This window comes from Biomphalaria glabrata, chromosome 6 (assembly GCF_947242115.1).
Source record: "Biomphalaria glabrata chromosome 6, xgBioGlab47.1, whole genome shotgun sequence".
In the NCBI taxonomy this organism is placed as follows: Eukaryota; Metazoa; Mollusca; class Gastropoda; family Planorbidae; genus Biomphalaria; species Biomphalaria glabrata.
In genome coordinates, this window is record NC_074716.1 from 14359864 (window position 1) to 14383929 (window position 24066).

Below are 24066 nucleotides of genomic sequence, written 5' to 3' on the forward strand. Positions count from 1 at the left end.
AATTTCATTTAATGAAAACAAATTTACAGGCAATAATATTAAATTTCTTAACCTTGTAATGAGAGTTCAGGCACCCACCCTGCAATCCACAAACAATTAATGGCCATGTAAATCTTTACAGTCCTTGAGAACTTAGTAAAAATCTATAGAAAATCAAAGTGTGTAATTTAAGACTTTTGCTGTTTTTTTTATATAGTCAAGTAAGTTAAGCAGACAGCACATTAAAATTGATGCATTTAAATTCTTGTTTTCATACAGTCAATTTTTTCACTTTTTTTTGCAAAAAAAAAAAAAAAAAAAAAAACCACAACAACGAAAACAAAAAACTAAATAAATTTATTTAGTATCAATTTCAAAGACATTGTAAACATAAGATTGCAAGAAATATGCTGTGTAAATATTGTTTTAACATTTAATATACACATTTAAAAATGTTAATAATTCTTGAACATGACAGCCTAATAGGAGTCAATGTTCAACTGTTTGTATCATCAGAGGTCAAGTCAAACATTATGCACCACCTGCCAGTCTCTAGCTTCACTAGAAAGCCTAAAGCTATGGTGACTATGTACCCATCACAAAACTAAGACTACATACTAACTAATGACTACATGGTAAAAGGGATTGGTTTTGAACTATTTTCTCAAAATATATTTCTTATCAAGAAGAGACAACAAAAGACAATTGCAAATAAATATTTCCAAAATGAAAGCAAAAAATGAAATGATGATGAAATAAAATAGACATTCTGAAAAACAAATTCTATTTCATTAATCTCATGAAAAATGTTCACGTAATTACCAGAGCTCTATCATTTAAACTGAATACAGCTAATACCTTCAGTTTGATAAGTATTATGTAAACTACAACATAGCAAGTAAGGTAAAAAGTTAAGTTCCCAGATAAGTTATAAAAAAAAAATTAACTGTCCCCAACAGATGCCTCCTAACCTTTAGAATTTTCTCAAGAAAATACTCAAATCCTGAGTTAAAAAAAACCTAACTGACCTTTGCCTCAAAACCCTTTAAAGTTTCCTCCCACAATATAAAGTAGCAAAAAAAAAAATGCTTTGAAACAATATTTGTCAAATGAACTGACTTAACGACTGAAATGTATACAACAAATAATTCACAACTAAAAGATAAAGAAGTAGAAGAGACCTGCTGATACAAAGTTGGGGAGGAACAGGGTATGTTTATCTACAACCAAGTCCACACAGCACCTGTAGAAATGATCCCACCTGAGTGAACCAGTGACACATCTTCATCACCAAATGTTGGACAGGAGAGTCCATCCTGTGTATCTGTAGCATGGTCTAGAGACAGCAAACACACTCAGACCACTGTTGTCTGTAACTAAACTATCCTTACTATTTTAGACTAGCAGACTCTACCATTATCATATTTTGCTATACTTAACATTTTCTTTCATTAAAAATGTGGTCCCTAGTGCTGCCCTTATATCTGTAATAGGTAGGCACTAAACAAGACCAACCTGCATCCTCATGTGTTTCAAGGTCCTCCTCTCCAAAGTTTTGAGGGCCAGGCTTGACAGCAAAGTTTCTTCTCAGCCAAGTCGTCTGCTCAAGTGAAGAGCCAGCTATGGCAGAGATTGACTCTAAGGCCTTCTGGCAAATGTCTTGCAGATCTTTTTGGTTTTTCTTTTCTTCCATGGTGGGTGTTTTTTGTACAAACTCATGTAAAATTCTAAAAAAAAAAACAAACCAGTGAAAATACATTTATTACTTTGTAAAAATAAATTATTATGAAAGTGTATCTGTTGGGACACAGTTATAATATAGCATGTGTGGCCAACCGTGAGTGTACCTGGCCAATTAGTGGACTGGAGAGAAGTCATGTGGGTGTATTGTCAACAAAGAGAAAGAAAACATCTAGTGGCTTTGCTTGTGTATAAATTCTTCGCAATTAAAGACTTAAAGGAACTTGTATCACCACAGTATCTTATAAAGTACAGTAGTATAAGATTCACATATATAGTTCCTCGTTGCTTTATAAAACTGGCCACATACATGGCTTCTTCTTTCAGCCTTTTGTTGGCTCTGCATTCTTTCATGCTGGCAACTCTCCCTGCCTCATATCTTGAGACTCCAACACTCATGGCTTCATGCCAAGAGGAGTGATCGAGAGCTAGTGTTTCCCAGACGTGTATCTCAATATCATACTCCTTGAGGGAGCTCTTAAGGGTATCTTTGTAATGCTTGTTCTGACCCCCCTGAGACCCTTTCCTGCCCACAGCTCCCCATAAAGAAGTCGTTTAGTAAGGTGATTTTCTGGCATATGGACTACATGCCCTAGACTCACAAGTACTTAACAGTAAACATTGGTTTAAGTACTAGATTCTGTTTGCTATAACTTTGAGAAATAGTGGTGAGACATGCCAGTAGGGTGGTGATAAATGTGAAATATATATAAAAAAGAGGAAAATCCCTTAAATATATGTTTATTTTTAGCTCAAAATTACATGAGCATATACAAAAAAATAATAATTGATAGGAAAAAAAATAGTATAACTAGTGAAGGAGGGGCCACACATCATTCATACAATAGAACATATAATAAACAAATAACAACATGCAAAAGTAACATATGAGGTTGTGGTGGCAGAGTGGCTTCCTGTGGTCATGGGTTAGAATCTCAGTGAAGACTGGGATGTTGATTTTTGTGATTTTTAGGGCACCCTTGAGTCCAGCCAACTCTAATGGGTAACTGACTTTAGTTGGGGAAAGTAAAGGCGGTTTAGTTGTTGTGCTGGCCACATGACACCCTGCTCATTAACCATTGGCCAAAGAAACAGATGACCATCTGCTTTATAGATCGCAAGGTCTGTGAGGGGAACTTTACAGTGACATATCAAATAAAAAATAGACTTACTGTAGAAGTAAAAACAAAGCTGGCGGAGTGAGATTCATCTGTAAACATTCTCGAAGTAAGCTCAACAATGATGGCCAAGAATCTAACAGCTGAGCAATTGTGGTGGTGTTACGCACATAGGCAAAAAAAAACTGCAGGAGGTTCACTTCCAAAGGCACACCTTTCTAGAGACACAAACAAAATTAGATCTTAAATCTTCACTTCATGTCCAAAGTAACTTAAATTAATGCACAAATAGACTTGGCCAAGATATTACCTTGGTCAACTCGGTCAGTGGAGGCTGCTTGATGACTTGCTTGACAGTTTGTATAAGTGTATCCATGGGTAACACTTTGATGGCGCTGACCAGTTCCACCAGAAGCAGTTGATCTTCACATATTGTTGGACTGACTTGATTCTAGGTAGAGTGACACAAATTTATTAGGCAACATCAAATATGATGTGTACATGTCATTTCATGCCAAGATATAAAGAGCCATAATAATCAAGCATTTTCAAATAGTTTGTTTCTGTAGACTTTCTGTTGATTTTAAATGGATAAACGCAAGGGAATTTAGACCCCCACCCACGTGTCAGTAGAATGCAGGGAGAGATTAAATGCATTCTTTGTTGTTATTTGGGTATGAAAGAGTTATATCCCTTTGTTTATATATTTCCAAAAGGTATGAATGTGAATGGTATGCACCTTATGTGAACTAAATGTTTTCAGTTTGTTTTATGAGAAGAAGAGTTTTAAGAGTGCTTGGAGTTGGTTGGTTTCTGGGAGGGGAAGAGGACTTACGTTTTTGCTGTCATTGAGTTTTTTTCTGGATAGTTGGAGTTTTTGAGGTTTATTTAGTGTATATTCATATGCTAAATAGTATATCTGTGGTGATCAAAGTCATGGTGTTCCTTAGTCCCCTATTATAAGGGTTCTGATAACAAGCATTAAAGTCCAAAAACTTAATTAGAGTCCAACCTTTTTTGGAGTCTGCCTTCTATCATTCCAAGCCACAGCAAAAGCTGCCAAGAGATTGGTTCCATGTGGTAGAGAGATTGGACTCAACAACTCTAGAATGTGTTGGCGAACAGCCTGAAACAAAACAAAAAGCTCATTCAAGGGGAATAATTTATTTTAATGACAGATTCGTGAGAAGTATTTTCTGTTAAAATAAAAGCAATGTGGCCTTTTAGTGGCAGATGTTTCTATTTCTTTTATGATGTGATTTACATAAAGGAAGAAAAGAAAAACAAAGATCTTCATAACATCGTGTAATGACAGTGTTTTAACAAGTCAATTTCCTTAGACTAAAATCCCTTTTGTACAGTAAATTGTGTATCCTGTGAGGTCTCGAGAAAAAGCTAATTGTTGAGTCTTTGTGAACCTTGAAACGTAGCATTTAAAACTCAATAAAAGTAAAACAAAATTTGAAAATCTCCTTGAAATTCAATCAAAACTTATAAAGCCCTATAAAAGTTGTTCAGTGCATAATTACTAGAGAAAAGTTTTCTGGAGGTGATAATTATCATAATAGAGTTTTTTCAATAACTTTTTAAGAACATGTTGAATATAGTCGAGCAGTTTACCTTGAACTCTCCAACTGTTGGATGACTGGTGATGTAGACGTTATCCTCATTCACGATGGCCACAGCTTTCCACAGGGTGGCCATGCAGGCCATGATACGAGGCAGAATTCCCAACAGTCTGGTCCTGGCATCTAGCACAGGTGCAACAGGAGGTGAATCTCTGGCAGGACTTGGTTCCTGTTCAATAAAGACATTTGTAAGACATTGTATTATGTTTTCATGTCTCAGTATAATTTTGCTTAATCACCTGACACACACCTCAAAAGTGAACATAATGACCCTGAACTCCTAGAAGACTTGTCAACAACTTGAAATGATTAATTGGAATATAAATGTATGAATTAGTCAGTTAATTTTCCCTTTATGAATTAGAATGTCAACAAGACAGTTGAAGAGAAATTCCAACATATTACTCAACACAAGATTAGAATATTGCAAATCACAAAATTGTATAACATAGCATTTCAAAATGTAAACACTGGTTATGCTGAAAGTAAAATATTAGATCTGCTGTAACAGAAGAAACTGTAGGCTGTTGTCACTAGAGTAATATAACATCCTACCTTTCCACTGGTGACTGGATTAAAGACATGAATCAAATTAGTTAGAATTTGACCAGCACTGGCAGTCTCTGTGGAGATGTTGGTGCTAGTTGGGGCTGGCTGACCAATAGACACAGGACTGGTGTTGTCCAGAAGGCAGTAGTGGCACAATGTGGTCAAACCTTCTAACATACTGACCACATGATCAGGGGGAACACGCTGCATTGTTGACCTGAGTAATAAATAACACACAGACAGACAAGGAAAACACTGTTCAGGTCAGTTGTTACAAATATACTCTGTCTCTTGAAAGATACTTACAATATTGATTTGAGAAGGTATTTTAAGTTGGGCAAATGCTCCTTTGTTGTTTTAAAACTAATTTCTATTATTTTCTTTCTTCTCAAAATTTGTTTCAATTGTTGTTCATGTATTCTAAAATAGTTTCTGTTTGTTATAAAACCAGAATTATTTTCTTTCAAAGTGTTTTTACTGAGAACTAAGTGTTCAAAGTAATGCAGTCATTTTATCTTTTTCTTTTAAACATGTTTTTCTAGATGGTAGTTACATGGGAAAATGTGCTCCAGTTTTTCATTTTATGGGTCTCTTAATGTATTTTATTATGCTTTATGAATTTATGGATACAATTTTAAAATTTCAATTTGAATAAATTAAATACTTTCTTTATCAATATCCTACATGTATTAAACATTTATCTCACAGCCAGGGAGTTTGAATAGTAAATGTTTACAGTAAAAAATTATTCTATATTTTATGAAAGGGTTAAGTGTTTCCCTATAAATATTTACTAAATTTAGCATTTTTAATAAAAAAACAAAAAAGTTATAAAAGTTTAATCAAAACATGGTAGTACACTATCAATAGGCAAAGTCAATAATTCTGGAGAATATTTTGGGAGACAATAGGAGTTAACTAAGATGAGTGTAGCCTTCAGCCTCAGTGTGACAAACCATCACACCAAGTTGCTAGTTTTGTCAGCAGCCAAGCTTTAAAGTCTATAGACCAATCAGTACAATAGACAATTCAAAGCTGTTTCTGAGCGCAAGGATAAATTCATCACAAGGCCTGTAGTTAACTTATGTATACAGAGATTCTCATTTGAATTATAGAGATTTCCATTTGAATTTAGGTATTAAGAAATCCTCTTTTTTGAAGTCATGTCTGTATTTTATAAGAGTGCAATAGTAAAAACTCTTATCAGTTCTACACAATTTTGCAGCCAAGTTATGAATGGTTAAAAAAAAATGACATTTATCACATTTATTTTTACCACAGGAAATATGAAACATTCATTTATACTAATAGACTAGCACATTTGACCTCATATTGCATAGAGAAACATATGTATTTAAGTAAGTCAAGAGAACTCACTTCTTCTTGGACAAGTCTAAGGCGATTATTTCCAAATTACGACACAGTTGTAAGACAACACACATGACTGTTCTGGCCATGGCCCTGCCCATATAAGGAAGAGCTGAGGTGACCAGTCCCACCCAGTGGCGGTGGAGGTGACACAGGTGGTGCTGCTTCAAGGCACTCCACACGGCACTCAGGAACATCTCTTGTTGAATGATGGGTAGGCTGGCATTGTAATGAACATTTAGGAGCGACGACTGGTTCATGAAAGAAGGAATTAAAATCAATGTGTTATCACTGGACAATTCTAAAACATTATCCACCACCCCCATACATTCTAAAGAAATATGTAGCTATTTCTTAAGGAAAAAAAATGTCTTATTTGTACTAATTACAAGTTTTTCATTTTCAGATATTTCTGCTTTTCATTAGTGTTATATCAATGGAAAAAAGAAACTTTTGGTGAATTAAAACAGTTATGTTAAGTTCTGTTATATCTATATGTCAATTATCAGACATCCTTGCTTCCACAAATAATTTTTGACTCGACATAATAGACTCTGAAGGTGTGAAAAAAAAAAGAAAGCTTTAAATAAATTAAATTATTTTTAGTCAAACTAAAGTTCAGTCTTGACATTTATTTTAAAGTAAATACACACAAGTGTTAAGCTAAGTTCAGAAACAATGAATGATGCACACGTAATTACACATATAAAGGCAGCGATCAACAATATTCTTTTTGGAAATCTGGATGGTTGAAAAAACTTTGCATTGTGTTGCTGCTGGGCGGAATTGTTGAATCCAAGGTTCACTGTTCATGCCCTGGTCAGAACAGTCCCTAATTTCACTATATTTTAATGTACTATTTTCTCTCATTTAAGTTTGGTCCATCATTGTAATATGTATGTAATTTTAAAGACTTTAATTTAATGTATATGAAATGAAGATACACATGAAACAAAACTTACTGTTAAATGAGCTCTCTCAGTTGGTCCAGCCTGGCTATCAGCCGTACCCTGAACTAATCGTATCTGATCCTCAAGCATCACAGTTACCAGTACCAGCTGTAAAAGCTTCATCTGGAAGGCATCATTGACACTGGGGTCAAGGCCACTCTCATTGAACTCAATGATTAGCTCTGTCAGCTTCCTGCTCTCTGACTTGCCACCACTCGTGGTTGGACCAAGGCCCTGGTTGTAGACAGACGCCAGCAGGCAGTGGAGCAGGGACTTCTGCAGCTTGCAGCGGGAGAGGAGGTCAGAGATGTAGGAGACAAAGTTTTTGCCACTCTCTTTCATAATGGAAAGAAGTTCAGAGACCATCAGCGTCAGTATCTCCACACCAAGTATGTGGACCTGGAAATAGAGGTGACCAGCACCACAGTTATTACTCGAATACAAAAATGTATTTAGCTAATTAAACTCTTTCTATATTTTTATTTTAACTACATCAGTTAGTTCTTGGTCACGTTATGACATTTGTGAGAGATTAGTTATGTGATAAACTGAAAAAAAAAGCCAGCAAATCGAGTTATGCTGGATAAGATTAAATGGGCTAGCATAAATTATCCTACATTAAAAAAAGGAGATGATAGATAAAAGGCAAAAAGGATTTCTTGACATCAGCAGAGGACAGACTGGTGTAAAGTTGTGAAAGAAACAGCAGTGATGCACCAAAATAAATTTACAAAATAGGTACGCCCAAGCAAAATTCAATGTCTAAGCCTAGTATAAGACAATTTACATCTAACAAGAAGAAATAGTCCAGTGCCTACCATTTTGTTTCCAAGTAACTCCTCATGTGACAGTTTGTTGACCATCAGGTTGGGATAATAACCCCGGACAAAGTAAAGACATAAAGAGATGACTATCTCAACTAGCATGTTGCTACGGTAACTGGACACAACTTCCTGGGGTAGATCACCAAAAAAGTTTTTACCAAATACAGATTTCCTATGACGACCTAAGAATAAAAGCATAATAAAAGTTTCAAAATTTTTTTTTTATTATAAGCACAAAAAATTGTGCACAATGCCAATCTATTCTTCATTTTATTAGCGGCCCCCGAAAGGGGAAAAGACGCTATTAGTTTTGTGCGAAATGTCTGTCCTTCCGTCCCGTTTAGATCTCGTAAACTAGAAAAGATATTGAAAATCCGACATCACAATATTTTTGACCATTCAAAGTTCTGATGCAACGGCTACTTTTTTTTTTCCTGAAAGCGAAAAATTCCTGAAAGCGAAAAATCTAATTTTTAAAATCAGTTATGCAAGCAGTTTTTTAAAGAGAAAAAGCTAATTAGTATGCATTATAAGTTAGACCTAATTTAGAACGAATAGTAATCTTATAAAATCCATTTTCTTGAACATTTTTTTTATGTATTGCTTTTGAGAATTCGAATAAAAGACTAAGCATTTTCAAAACAATTACATTATGTAAACACCAGGAGAGGCTTGGTAAAGCGCTTAGCTTCCGAACCGAGGGTCCCGGGTTCGAATCCTGGTGAAGACTGGGATTTTCAACTTCGGAATCCTTGGGCGCCTCTGAGTCTACCTAGCTTTAATGGGTACCTGACATAAGTTGGGGAAATGTAAAGACGTTTGGTAGTTGTGCTGGCTACATGATACCCTCGTTAACCGTAGGCCACAAAAACAGATGAACTTTACATCATCTGCCCTATAGACCACAAGGTCTGAAGGGGGAACTAATTAGGCCAGGTTCACATCTAACTTTGCATTCACTTGCACCTATCCTTTGATCTGCAGCACCATTGGGGCACTACACAAGATCTGTCAACCTTCTTTCTCCATTCTTATCTCTCATTTGTCTTTGATATAATTTCATTTGGATGTTCTTTCTGAAAATATTGAAGCCTGCCTGGGTGGACCACTTCGGGGGCCGATTTTAAGTTTGTGTTTCCACACAAACTGTCTATGTATCTGTCACAACATGTGTTGTGGTGCCGGGGATTTCACTTGAATTAAAATAGTTGAATAAATGACGATCTAGGATTCACAATAAAAGATATCTTTGTTAAAACACAACTCTGGAACTTTATTTAAATATAAAACGTAAGTACAGCTTATGTACAAGTTACAGATCAACAAGCACAAATAACATTACAAAGGCTTTAAATCAGAGCTCTCAGAACACGCGACTGTCTACTAGGAAATTCTTTCATCAACTGGCGTTCTTTCTACTCTCGTCAATTCTCTGGCGCTAAAATGTCTTTATTTATTTTCAAATCAACCAATAGATTTGTAACATCGTAATTACGTCTCGGGTAAAACCTGAGGCGCTGTCAAGGATCTAGATTTGTGGGGTAATTCCTGAGGCTCAGTCAAGGGTTTATATTTCTATTTACACATAAGCTTTTAAATGTGAAATATACAAATAAATCTATAATGGCATCTGTGACAGTAACCTTGTTTTATTTATATAGTAGATACTTTTCCTGCTACAAGAATAATGACATTTAAATTTAGTATATATTGTTTCATAATTAAACAAAATAATTGTTTTCTTGATGAGAGAATAATTTAGATAAAAACTTACCCAGAAGAGACTGCAGTTTGGCCAGATGAGGAGCTCGGACAGAGCTAATGCTGGTGGTGGCCATAGCAGTGACTACCAGACGTGGGCAGTTGTGAAGCATGGTTCGCAGGGTAGTCAACGCATACAGTGTTCTGCGGTAGTCAAACTGCTGCGTGTATAAAAGCATGTGCATGTGAAGCTCATGAATGTCCGTACTGGGATCCAGCTCCCTGGGGTCCTTCATGCGAGGCTGGTCAGAGTCAAGGCTCTCTGTACTACCATCCTTCAGGTTGTTGATGCTCAGGCTCAGCCTCATCTTCATGCTTTCTTCTGTGTTGCTGCTTGAGACACCCTTTGCTTCATCATTCTCACTCCCACTGGTGGAGTCCACATCGATTTTTCTGAGATCATCTAAACTTGGAGAAATGTAGGACTGCTCCATGCCAAGACCTGAACTACTTTTGGCATCTGCATCAGCAGTGCACTCTTCCCCAGTAGCCTCGACCACAGCAGATGTGACGATACCATCCAGTATCCAGGTTACAATTTCCTCAGCAGTAAATTCATTCATATTATTGTTTGTCTCCTTAACGATATCTAAGCTAACTTCTTTGTCGTCCAACACAGGCGCGTCTTGTCTTGGTTCTTCCACCGGCGTCTCTTCTTTAGAGAAATGGTCTTCATTTACTTCTGCCCCATCAAAAAAAATCCCTTCTTTTAAGCACGTGTCAGCATTCAACCTTTTGACCCCTTCCAGATTAGGCATGGATGCAGACTGAGGAAATTCATAGCCATCAAATATGAGTTTGTCAAGAGAGCTTTCAGATCCAAAAGGATTAATTCTGATTTTGACATTCTCTGGGTTTACCCTCTCGAAGGAAAGATCAGTGACAGAGTGAGTCCTGACAGGGGCAACACTGTGGTTCCCCTTGCTGTTCATCACAGACATGGTGTAGGATTTCAGATCATCAGAGGATTTCAGTGTCTTTCCTTTACTAAGACCCGATGCCTTGTTCTGGCTGAGGTGGTAGATAACATTGCCACCCTCAGAACTAATGGCATAAATTTTTGATTCAATGTCTTCCTCCCCTTTCTCAGATACTGAGACTTTCTTGGCCTTGTGGACACTGACATGCTGAATGGAGATTCTGTTGATAAACAATTCAACAGTACCATTAGGATAATACCACATTTCTCTGATGCCAAAGAAAACAACTAAAAGTAAAGTAAGACATGAGATCAAGACCTCCTCCCTTTTTCTCTCAATCTCAATATTCAAATTATTCTAAATGGATTTTTAAATGAATATCTGCTTTGTAAAATACATGATATTGGTCAATCTACTGCCTAAAACATGACCTGTATCCACTGACTTTTTGAAATGTAAAATTGACTTTACACTAGTCATAGACAAACAGTTGAACTAAGTTATAGCTACAGCAAGTTCCACAGAGCAAAATGCACATTTAAAGACATACCTAGCAGTATCTGGATGGAGGAGCATAAAAAGTAATGGCTGCAGCACTCGGCTGGTGTCTCCCCTTTGTATGACATGAGTTAGCCATGTTGTAGCTAGTGTTTTGGTGATACTAGATTCTTCCTTCAAACTGTCTAGCACAACAAACATAGATCTGTCCAAGACCAAATGTAACTTATTGATTAGACTTATTACTAAGGTTTAGTAGACATAGAAGTAGCCTACAGATGAGCTACAGCAAACCAAAATTAAAAATTGTTAAATTATCACAATCACAAACTAATTATAAATTAAAACTGTGGAAAAGAAAGACTTCCTAAAATTTTATAACCATCTTCAATAAATATCTTGACTAACTAAAAGTGGGCTAAAAAAAAACACAACCTGTCAAATGTCCGTGGGCTGCGGGAAGGGTTGGGCTCAGTTTTAATGGACCGTGTCAAGTGCCACAGGACACTAAACTTTTTAAAAGCTGAAATTCGTTCCACCTGTTTCAACATAACAAATGTGTTAACTCACATAATTAATAATCCAAGAAATGAATCCGAACATAAATATACAAATGTATATATGTTTTGAAATGAAATTCTTAACTAGTGTAATACAAAGTGTCTGACTAGACCTCTGAGTCACTGATGAGAGCCTGACCAATTACATCCTCACAAATGTTAGCATTGGGCGTCACCTGGTGGAGTGTGTGGAACAGCTCCACTGATCTCTGGTGGTGGAAGTTGTGCTTCTCACACAGGTACTCCCACAGCTCAGATGCTACGACCTGTAAGTGAAACAGAATTTTGTTTATTTGATGAATCAGCTCATTATTCATTATGCAAAAGTTTAAAAATCTTTATCATACCACTCACTGACTGATGTATCTACCAAAAGATCTCATCTCATCAATTGCCATATGGATTTGCATGAAATTTAATACACAGGTTCAGTTTACCTCTAAGGTGCTTGCTAAGACATGGTTTTGACAGATACGCAGCCCGAATGCCACAATTTGTGAAAAACTACAAGCTTTTTTTAATTAAACCTTTGTATTTTATTTACTGCATTTCCCCAAAAAGGATGCAGTTTATTTATAAGCATACAAATGTTAAGTGAAACAAAATAGACTTTATATCACAGACTTAAAATTACAAACTTTCTTCTTCACTCCAAATGTATTTTATTCTTGCAATAGAATAGTCTGGATAATGATAGTTCAACACTATAATTAAAGATACTCATGAAGTATATCAAGAAACAAAACATGAACTGAAAGAGAGCTGGCAGTATGACAAAACATGAACATGAACTGAAAGAGAGCTGGCAGTATGACAAAACATGAACATGGACTGAAAGAGAGCTGGCAGTATGACAAAACATGAACATGAACTGAAAGAGAGCTGGCAGTATGACAAAACATGAACATGAACTGAAAGAGAGCTGACAGTATGACAAAACATGAACATGGACTGAAAGAGAGCTGGCAGTATGACAAAACATGGAATGTTCATTTACCTGGTAAAATTGAGTCCTGGTGTTGATGTAGATAAGGTGACAGGGCAAGAGAGCTGGCAGTATGACAACAGAAACATTGCCTTCACTGATAGACTGTCTGCCATTGTTGCGTGTTTTGTTTTCACGTTCTGTCTGCACAGATTGAGTCAAGTGAATCAAATCCAATAGTGTCGAGATGGATGCACTTTGAACTTCAAAACAATCCACATAGCAGCTACACATCAAGAAGTCTTGAAGCCAGTGAGGGAGGGTAGAACTCTCTTCTGTTTGTCAGATATAAAACTCTAAGCTAAAGCATTAATATTTAGAAATATACATTGGAAGAACTTATGTTTTAGCAGCTCCTAAGAACATTGTAACAACTTCATATTAAAACAAAAAACAGCAACATTATTTAAAACAAAATAATCAGATTTAAAAAATGTAAAATTTGATTCAATAAACATGATATTAAAATGCATTAATGACATAGAAGTGATTTATAAAGCTATTACACAATGACTTAAAAACAAATAAAAACAAAACCTGCCTTTGCTGCCCATTTCATCTAAAATTGCTTGATAGTCTGTACAGTAGATAGGGAAACTGGCAAAGTCCAGCAGCAGACGACATGCTTGTTTGTAAGCCAGTTTTACTTCTTCCATCTCTCCATCAAGTACTAATTTACTATGTTTGTGTTCCCTCATGTTTGAATCACACACATCATGCTCATCTGTTAAACAGCAATGGGGAGTTGGGTCAGTCATGATGTTATTCATCGCAGACTGGCAAAACTCTTCGGATTTTAACATTTTTAAGAGGCAAAAGCGATGAAAGAACTGCTGGAAGCTCTGGACACAGAGTTGCATTAGGTTCAGGTGACCTGAAAATACTTTGTTATTGATGTTGGCATTGATCACACACGGCGCATTGCTGTGTTTACTGTGCAGGTTGGACAATCTATCAGAAAGTTTTCCTGTATCAGCAGAGTCTGAAAGATCATCTTGTTTTACCAGCTCTTGAGGTTCAGAGGTCACTGTGAGAACAGAGCCTCCAAAACCACTATCACGAATGTTGGAAGTCAGAGTAACCACGCTTGTCTTGACACTGCCAAGGGAAGAGTCACTAAGTGAAGATGAGATACCAGTTTTCTCACTATCTGTCTGTTGGTCATTTCTATTGTTGAAGCTATCAGGGGAGTCTACATGCACTGTTGGGGAGCTAATGTCATTCAAATTACTTTTGTCTGATTCGGTACCTGATTCACAAAGCTGCTTGTCTGAATTTATAGCATTAACTTGTGGACAGTTTTTATTTGAGTCATCTGAACATACCTCTTCTTTGTTATTAGAGAAATCAGCTTTCATTGCATGGAATACATTGTCTTCTTGAGGATATTTATCTACCTTGACATGAACATTTCCAGAATGGTCCCTGAGCCCTTCTAAAAGGCCATCAGAATTACTGAACACACTGACACTGTCCCCTGTGTCCATTGAGTGTGACCGCTCCAAGCCATTGCCTGCCATGGAGGGCTGGACATGGGACAGCAGCTTGGAGCAGAGCTTTAATGTTGTGGTTACCTCAATATCAGTCAGATGATCACATGATGCTGTCAGCACTGAAATGATTTGCCTCAGCAAGTCAGGAAGATGCTCTGTAGTGGTTTCTGGATAAACATCCTGAAGAAACAAAAATGAAACAATTTACATACAACAGTACCAACATTATTGTACTCAGCCTAACAATATGAACATTGGAAAAATTTGGTAAGACCAATTTATTATTTAGAGTTTTAAATAGTAGTAATTCTCTTTTTTCAAAAAGACACTCTTGTGTTTGGTTTTTTAAAGTAAGATGTTCACATGTTGAGATTCATGGCAAAATTGAAGAACATACATATGGAGAAAAAAAAAAGCACCTGTTTCTGACACCAGTGGTTCAAAACTAGCCCAGTACACAGCCAGCTGCCATTCCCCAACAGACCCAGGGGAGATCAGTGACATCCTACAACTCACAGATACATTTTCTCAACAGAATTTAAACACAACCCCAAGGTCTGAATCCAAAAGCATCGGTTTACAGCTTGACTACCATGCAACAATAACTAACAACTAATTACTAACAATAAATTATTGGTGCATTGTGAGCCCAGTATAGAGACCAACAGCTACTGCTATTGACTTTCAAACAATTGATCAGTTATGAGATATCTTCTTACTTAGAAAGACAAAAATATGTTATGATATATATTTTAAAACCACATTTAAAAAAAAAAAATATGGATACTTGTCTAAGCCCTATATAGCTACAACTTACTAAAGAAATAACATCCAGTAGAAATCCGACCAAGCTGCACATTTCTTCTATAGAAACAACATCTGCTGAACTTTCGTTTTGCTTTTCACTGTCAAGCTTTTCTTTCTGCTTCTGTTCACATGCAAAACTGAACATGCGGGCAATGTAATCCCAGAGAAAGTAGGGTTCAAATGAGCCGAACAAGAGGTTGGCTGTTTTTAATGTCTCTAGAGGAAGTTTGCTATCAGGTGGGAGGGTGATCTGTTTGACAGACTCATTATTTCCATGTAAAGTCGCCTCCATTTTCAGTCGTCGAAATACAGATAACAGTACATTCTCTATTATAACAGGCCCTATTTCTGGCTTGTCCAGGAGGCTGATGAGGATTCTGAATGGTTTGAGCATGTTGTAAGAACCATCTGCTGATGATATGGTTGAGGGGGACGTCTCTTCCAAAAGTTTTGCTTTCAGAGCTGTCACTAATAAGTCTTTAGAATAAGTCTGCATAAAAAAGCAATCATTAGAAGAAAATTAAAAACTATAACTATTATTTCAGTCTAACTTTGCTAAATTCCATTTAGAAATATCATATCAATTTCTCCTACATAATTAAAATAATTATCATAAAAAAAGAAATAAGATCATAACAAAGCCTCAAAGCCACCATAATAAGCAAAAAATGAAACCTTTCAGTGGGTACAGGCCACTGATAATTGATATTTTCAGTTTTTTGGTACATCTGCAGAATTTTGGCCATGTCGTACCCACAGGCTACATATTCATACACACAAACAAAGATTCAAATCTTAATTTTATTTTGAGGTAATAGAAATTTAAAATCAAAATGAAAAGCTTAGACAATGTCTCACCTGAAAGTAACTATTGTCCATTTCACTAATGGTTGAAGAGCTGTCAGTACGCTGCCTATGTGAGTCAACCACAGTAGCCGTTGTAGCAGTGGTGGCAGTACCTAGGAGCCAGGCATAGAGACGTCTGTTCAATGACATGTCACGCCTGAGCACAACATTCACCCCTGCCTCCACCACTTTAGCCATGTCTCCTCTTGTCAGCTGACCATTGTGCATAGGGAATGCCAGTAAAAGGAAATCCAGCATACTCCTCTGAACTAGAACACTGGAGTCTTGAAGACAAGAACATATACCTGCAACCTGTTCCAATAATTGCATGTTAAAAAGGATTCAGATGTAGGTTTTGAATTTTGTATTTAATGTCAGTGTATAATATATTTATGTATCAAATTTTCAAAATCAATTTTTTAAATAACAAAATGTGTCTCAGGACTGATAAGGAAGAAACCATCACTTTTTTTTTGCTAAAGAATCTACAGCAAACTTCTTATATACTGTGCATGATTGTTGACCCGATTATAGGACTAAAGGTTCATAGTTTTGTTTTCACCAATTTAAAGCAAAACCAAACTGCTTCACACTAACCTATACAACATAAGATACATTTTCACAACTTCAATATCACTCATAATATAAAAAAATTATTGATTCATTGTTTACATGTGGAAATTCAATATCATGAGAAGTAGGTTGTGATTGTTTAATTGGAGTTTTTGACTTTCTTCTGGGTATTTGTTTTAAGACCAACTTTTAGATATGTTATTGTCAAGCCAATAATAGTCTGGGAATGTGGGACAAAGTTCAAGAAGATGAAAATGTGTTAAATAAGAAAATTTACCATGAGGTCAATGTCAAGGCCAATCATGTGCAGCTGATCTTCCATAGTCTGCCTCTTGTTGAGATGGTTGAGTAAGTAGGTTGCCCCAGACAGCCTGACACTAGGATAAGACAACATACACTCCCAGATCCCAGTGTAAAAGAATGGTGGACCAACTGCATCACTGAAATCTTCTAACAACTGGTTGGTTCTGAAAACATCAAAATTCTTAATAACTTTTTCTAATATAATATAATTTTTGTTGATGTATATACACCAATACCAATGTACATACCAATAAGAGAACCAACAACAGCTAACTCTATACACACACCAATAAGAGAACCAACAACAGCTAACTCTATACACACACCAATAAGAGAACCAACAACAGCTAACTCTATACACACACCAATAAGAGAACCAACAACAGCTAACTCAATACACACACCAATAAGAGAACCAACAACAGCTAACTCAATACACACACCAATAAGAGAACCAACAACAGCTAACTCTATACACACACCAATAAGAGAACCAACAACAGCTAACTCTATACACACACCAAAGAGAGAACCAACAACAACTAACTCTATACACACACCAATAAGAGAACCAACAACAGCTAACTCCATACACACACCAATAAGAGAACCAACAACAGCTAACTCTATACACACACCAATAAGAGAACCAACAACAGCTAACTCTATACACACACCAAAGAGAGAACCAACAACAACTAACTCTATACACACACCAATAAGAGAACCAACAACAGCTAACTCCATACACACACCAATAAGAGAACCAACAACAGCTAACTCAATACACACACCAATAAGAGAACCAACAACAGCTAACTCTATACACACACCAATAAGAGAACCAACAACAGCTAACTCTATACACACACCAAAGAGAGAAACAACAACAACTAACTCTATACACACACCAATAAGAGAACCAACAACAGCTAACTCTATACACACACCAATAAGAGAACCAACAACAGCTAACTCCATACACACACCAATAAGAGAACCAACAACAGCTAACTCTATACACACACCAATAAGAGAACCAACAACAGCTAACTCTATACACACACCAAAGAGAGAACCAACAACAACTAACTCTATACACACACCAATAAGAGAACCAACAACAGCTAACTCCATACACACACCAATAAGAGAACCAACAACAGCTAACTCAATACACACACCAATAAGAGAACCAACAACAGCTAACTCTATACACACACCAATAAGAGAACCAACAACAGCTAACTCTATACACACACCAAAGAGAGAAACAACAACAACTAACTCTATACACACACCAATAAGAGAACCAACAACAGCTAACTCCATACACACACCAATAAGAGAACCAACAACAGCTAGCTCTATACACACACCAATAAGAGAACCAACAACAGCTAACTCTATACACACACCAAAGAGAGAACCAACAACAACTAACTCTATACACACACCAATAAGAGAACCAACAACAGCTAACTCCATACACACACCAATAAGAGAACCAACAACAGCTAACTCTATACACACACCAATAAGAGAACCAACAACAGCTAACTCTATACACACACCAAAGAGAGAACCAACAACAACTAACTCTATACACACACCAATAAGAGAACCAACAACAACTAACTCTATACACACACCAAAGAGAGAACCAACAACAACTAACTCTATACACACACCAATAAGAGAACCAACAACAGCTAACTCCATACACACACCAATAAGAGAACCAACAACAGCTAACTCTATACACACACCAATAAGAGAACCAACAACAACTAACTCTATACACACACCAATAAGAGAACCAACAACAACTAACTCTATACACACACCAAAGAGAGAACCAACAACAACTAACTCTATACACACACCAATAAGAGAACCAACAACAACTAACTCTATACACACACCAATAAGAGAACCAACAAAAGCTAACTCTATACACACACCAATAAGAGAACCAACAACAACTAACTCTATACACACACCAATAAGAGAACCAACAACAACTAACTCTATACACACACCAATAAGAGAACCAACAAAAGCTAACTCTATACACACACCAATAAGAGAACCAACAACAGCTAACTCCATACACACACCAATAAGAGAACCAACAACAACTAACTCTATACACACACCAATAAGAGAACCAACAACAGCTAACTCCATACACACCCCAAAGAGAGAACAACAACAGCTAACTCTATACACACCTTTCATAATATTCAGCTCCTTCCTCAAGGCCAGGCAGAAGGCCAAGCAGCAATCCATTCAGCCCAGGCTTAATGTGCCTTCCCAGGGCCACAAAGTGCTTCTCATACACAGTAAGAAGTACTGGCTTGACACTCATTGCAGCATGGCTCAGGAGTGGGAACAGGCCAGCACAGTAAATGAAGAGGTCATGGGCCAGACGCTGAGTGCCTATACATTTAAATATGATGTCGTAGGTCTCCAGGGCCTTCAAGTGAACCCCACTTGGTAAGGCTGGGTGCAAACATTGTGCCAGACGTTTTCCAATGGTGACTTTCTTTGGTATCACAGGGTACTTGAGATGTGACAGAAGCACCTGGAGAGTTTATGATAAATATTCTTTTAATATCTTAAGCTTTTAAAATTATTTCTAGTATCATTTAGAAGTAAACATTTGTATCTTAAAACTTCTGCTATAAGAATTACTTTAAGAAAAATAAAACAAGGGGTGATAATGTTAAGTTTCATCTAAAAATTCTTTTAATCAAAGGTAAACAAATGTAAAAAAACATAAAAATGAAACATTTACTATTAAATAGCCTTGAATAATCAATTCTGTCTGATGACATTAAGTTCAACAAAGATATCTCTAATAATAGAGTACATTTCCTTGCTATTTGTAAGCGTTACATTTCTTCCAGTCCAGTAGATCAAACAATCATAATTATTGATGCAGTTTTAAAATACCTATGCAAGATATAACGCTTTTCTACAGTGATCAACACGTCATCCTGGGGCCCTATTGCCATTGTGATCCTGTTTCAAATCTCATCATTTGTGATACATTCTTTTAGGGTATACCTAATATCCTTCCATAGCATCTCAATTCCATTGCTAGGATCCATTGTCTTTCCAGATAGTTTTGAGCTATGCAAGTACTGCTGTAGACTGCAATTCAGGGCAGTAGTTTAGGTTTGGTTCCTTACTCTGAAATGATAGCTCCAAGGTATTTAAAACTACTGACAATTGTCAACTTGTTGCCATCAATACTGATGTCTTTTCAAAGACCTGTTGACTATAGGTAATAATTAGTGGGTTTTTTTGTCAACGATATGCATACCATTACCATATACTGTGGAAGTTTTGTCTATGTGCATCTATGTGCATCACAAAGTCAGTTAACTCTTCTTCTGTCCCTGTCAGACCATCTATGTTGTCCACAAAGCACACTTTAGTAATTCTTCTACCTCCAATGTTTACAGTACCTTCATAAACTTCAATAGTATCTTCCTTTATCATTTCAAGGAAGATATTAAAAAAGTATAGGCAGACTTATCTCACTCTAACTGTGCAGTCCCTAATGTTATTGTTGAGCTGCACTGCACTAGTAGCCTGCTTGAAAAGATTCTGAATTACTTTAATCATGTTTTTAGTAATAATGTCGCCCAGTGTGCCCCATGCCAAACTCTGTTAAAAGCCCTCTTGAAATCAACAAAGACGTAAAAGATATTCTGATGATGTTGAAGGTATTTTTTTCAGAGTATCCTGAGGTAAGGGTTTCCGAAAATGCAAACTAAAACTTCATGGGCATATCAAAAGGTCCTCAGGGCTCTCAAAGGCATTCCTTCAGGGAAAAAGAAGAAGTGGCAGACAGAGAAAGTGATGGGAAGACAACATTAAACAATAAACATTCCTGACATTGAAAGATATTCTATTCAAGGCAAAAGACAGAATTGGAGAAAGACGGTCAACAGATCATCTGTAGTGCCCCAACAGCTCAACAGACTAAGTTATAGTGATGTGTAATATTATAGACACTTAAATATGCTTCCCAAGTACATTCTAAATACACTCATAAATACAGTAACAACATGAAGTAATAATAAATTAAAAACAGTAATGATAAATTAATCAAGAGAATCAGAGGTAGTGTAGTACTTCCTTGGGCTACTTTTTTTTATTCTTTATTAGGAACATTATTGACAGCTTTCTTTCTTGTTTCTCAAAGTGTTTTGTATGTTTATAAGGAATTATGAAAGAAAAAAAACAACACATGATCAAAATCTGCAAGAATGCAGGGCCACAAATGGGGTGAATCACGAATAGGTGAAGAGTAGGATGTAGATAGTAGAGAATTGTTCTTGAAAACCAAATATTATTAAAAACAAGTATGTTAAAAATAAGTAATGCATAAACAATTATTTTGACCTCAGAGAATCATAGAATCACACTGTTAAAACTGGCGCACAAATAGCAGAGGAAAAGAGAACAACACTGGCAGAAGAAAAGTTTAAGAGAAAAAAAGCAAGGCTAATGACACTAGCTCCAGTTGGAATAACCTGCCTTCAGGGCACACCAGCCACACATGAGAAGACAGAAAACCTCAATGTGAAGCCCTCAGCCCCCTGGATGACAAAAGTGGTCATCATCGAACCATGATGGACGAACTATATTTTGAATATGTATCAATTTTTAAGAGTCCTTTTTTTAAAAAAATTTTACATCCTAATTATTCTTGAATGTAGCCCTTTTTTTTTTTCATCGATGATTGGTAAACTATCTTTTTTTACATAAGAACATCATTCTGTCTAATGTATATATAGTAATCAATACTCTTAACATTTACTTACTTTATTCAGTTTTCCTAATGCAGAAATAAGATCTGCCCATTCACTTGTGTATTCAAAACTACGAAGGGCTTTTTCCACTTGTGTGATGTAGGACCTGTATTTTGAGTCTGTTAGAAGTTCACACTCTTCTACTGTAAGCATGCTCATTTTTTAATGTTACTCTGTAGCTCTATGGATTAAAGTATTTTAAAAAATTAGACCAATCATGTAAAGCAAAGGCCCACAAACAAACTTTTACAAGCCACCACTACACTTACAATGAATAAGTTTTTATTGATTAGATTTATTTGTATTTTTGTTAAGACTAAGACTTTTGAAACTAATTATAAAAATTATTGTTTTAGTGTGAAGTATAATCAAGCTAAAAATTTAAGTTAAAAATCTAAGATACTCTAAATACTAATGAATAATCATTTATAATATTACACTTTACACTGTGACTGTAATTAGTGTAAACTATAACAAGTTACACACTGCTGTAAGCTGTACAAAAATATTCATAATTCAGAAATACTCAGCTAGATTGATCTATTCTATAGTCAGAAGACTAGAATTTGTCTCTAGAGAGATTTTTAGATCTATACATTTTTCTAGACCTGTTTATAATTATTATAGTTGTAGAATTATAGATCTAGAATCTAGATTATCACTCAGTATATAGATCTAGATCTAATTGTTATTAACAGTACATTCATTACATTGTAATAAGTAATTGTGTCAGTATAATTGAGTATAAATATAATTAGATCTAGAGTCAAGATAATTTTTAATTTCAATAACAGAAAACACTAAAAAAAATAAAGTAAACAGTTTAAAACACTTAGACTTAGATCTATCTAGATCTATTTACTTTAAGTAAACTTTAACTAAGACTAACTCACTAAGACTAAGTTAAACTTAAACACTTTAAAAAATTAATTCAGTTCTAGATCTAGATTATTCTAGATCTAACTAACATAACTAACTCAGTAACTGTTCTTTCATGATCATCTTTGTTACTAACAATACATTATTATTATTAATTATTATTATAGTTATAGTTATACATAACAACAAAACAGAAAAACTAACCCAGTCCAACGCATTCAAACTTAATTAGACTCTACTTGTCATTTTGATATTAGATCTAGATCTAAACATAATTATTCGATTTGTAGTTATCGTGTTAGATATACAAAATCAACACTGCAGCTCATGATCATGATGTTTATTTTTGTGTGTCGATCAGGAGACCAAATTTAGATTACTTGTTGACAAACTTCCGCTGCAACAGAACAGTTTCGGGAAAACAATGTTCCCGCAGTAAATATCTAAACCATCTCTAGACTCTAGATCTAAATCTAAACCATAGACCTGTATTAATATTATTAATAATATTTTGTATACTGTACAGCATAAAGTATAGCCATGGTATAGCGCTATTTCATACACTTTCTCAATACGCTATGATCCTAACAGTATCACTGATCTGGATCAGTTGGGAAAATGGGTGAGGGAAGAGAAGAAATATAGGGATATCTGGGTGGATATTTTACGTTTTTAAAAGCATTAAAAAAAAAAAAAGCGACCCAAATTCGACTTGTGGCTCACACGTCCTCAGGCCGACGTAGAAACCACTATGGCTATGCTAGTGAGGTAGGCCTACTTATGATTGTATAGTTAATTTAGAGATCTAGATCTGCATTGTTGTTTCAATTTAGAGCGGCGACCTATAAAGGGGATTAATTCAGCTTATACCACCACTTCAGTCAAGTAAAATTTCTTTCCCTTGATCGAGATACCAAATAAAATAATTAATTAATTACCAATAGTTAATTAACTGATTGTTGTTGTTTTTTTAATTGATTCTTGTGTTATCAGGTAAAAGAAATATGTGTGCAAAATTTCAGCTAGATCCGAGATTGGGTGTAGGAGAAATAACGTGTAGGAACTTTTTACCACACAGAGTTGATTGATATAAGCTTTGTAATAAAAAAAAAAAGGTGTTGACTGTAAGGATTTAAATGTATCAAATTCTTAAATAATTTTACTTAAAACCTTTGTATTTTTAGTGCTATTTAATTATTTTACTGGCATATAAAAGCGAAATAACTTATCGATAATATATATATATATATATATATATATATATATATATATATATATATATATATATATATATATATATATATATATATATATATGGCTCCTTTTGTCTCGAAAGGCAATGGATGCGCCCAAATGAGTCACTGGTTATATATATATTGGCTGTGGCTAATCAAGCCAATTCTAGAACGGCAGACTTTGCCACAATTCGTACATGTGTATGCCTCTGATTTAGGGC

At 35.7% G+C, this 24066-nt stretch overlaps 1 protein-coding gene across 6 annotated transcripts in view; it reads right to left on the reverse strand.

Moving 5' to 3' along the window:
* LOC106052647 (protein dopey-1-like) overlaps positions 1–23020 on the reverse strand; it is a 36911-nt gene extending 13891 nt beyond the window's left edge. For all 6 annotated transcript variants that reach the window (XM_013208074.2, XM_013208071.2, XM_013208072.2 and 3 more), the window contains exons 1-21: positions 22815–23020; positions 21744–21912; positions 19137–19489; positions 16877–17066; positions 16039–16338; positions 15191–15670; positions 13422–14553; positions 12893–13155; positions 12009–12161; positions 11771–11874; positions 11388–11540; positions 9931–11057; positions 8151–8338; positions 7345–7731; positions 6392–6633; positions 5021–5231; positions 4458–4634; positions 3850–3963; positions 3148–3288; positions 2892–3055; positions 1495–1706 (exon numbers count right to left, since the gene is read on the reverse strand). In XM_013208074.2, coding sequence (XP_013063528.2) covers positions 1495–1706; positions 2892–3055; positions 3148–3288; positions 3850–3963; positions 4458–4634; positions 5021–5231; positions 6392–6633; positions 7345–7731; positions 8151–8338; positions 9931–11057; positions 11388–11540; positions 11771–11874; positions 12009–12161; positions 12893–13155; positions 13422–14553; positions 15191–15670; positions 16039–16338; positions 16877–17066; positions 19137–19489; positions 21744–21890 — 6238 coding nt within the window. In that variant the 5' untranslated portion in view covers positions 21891–21912; positions 22815–23020. The remainder of the gene's footprint in view (positions 1–1494; positions 1707–2891; positions 3056–3147; positions 3289–3849; positions 3964–4457; positions 4635–5020; positions 5232–6391; positions 6634–7344; positions 7732–8150; positions 8339–9930; positions 11058–11387; positions 11541–11770; positions 11875–12008; positions 12162–12892; positions 13156–13421; positions 14554–15190; positions 15671–16038; positions 16339–16876; positions 17067–19136; positions 19490–21743; positions 21913–22814) is intronic.
* Positions 23021–24066: the final 1046 nt, after the last annotated feature.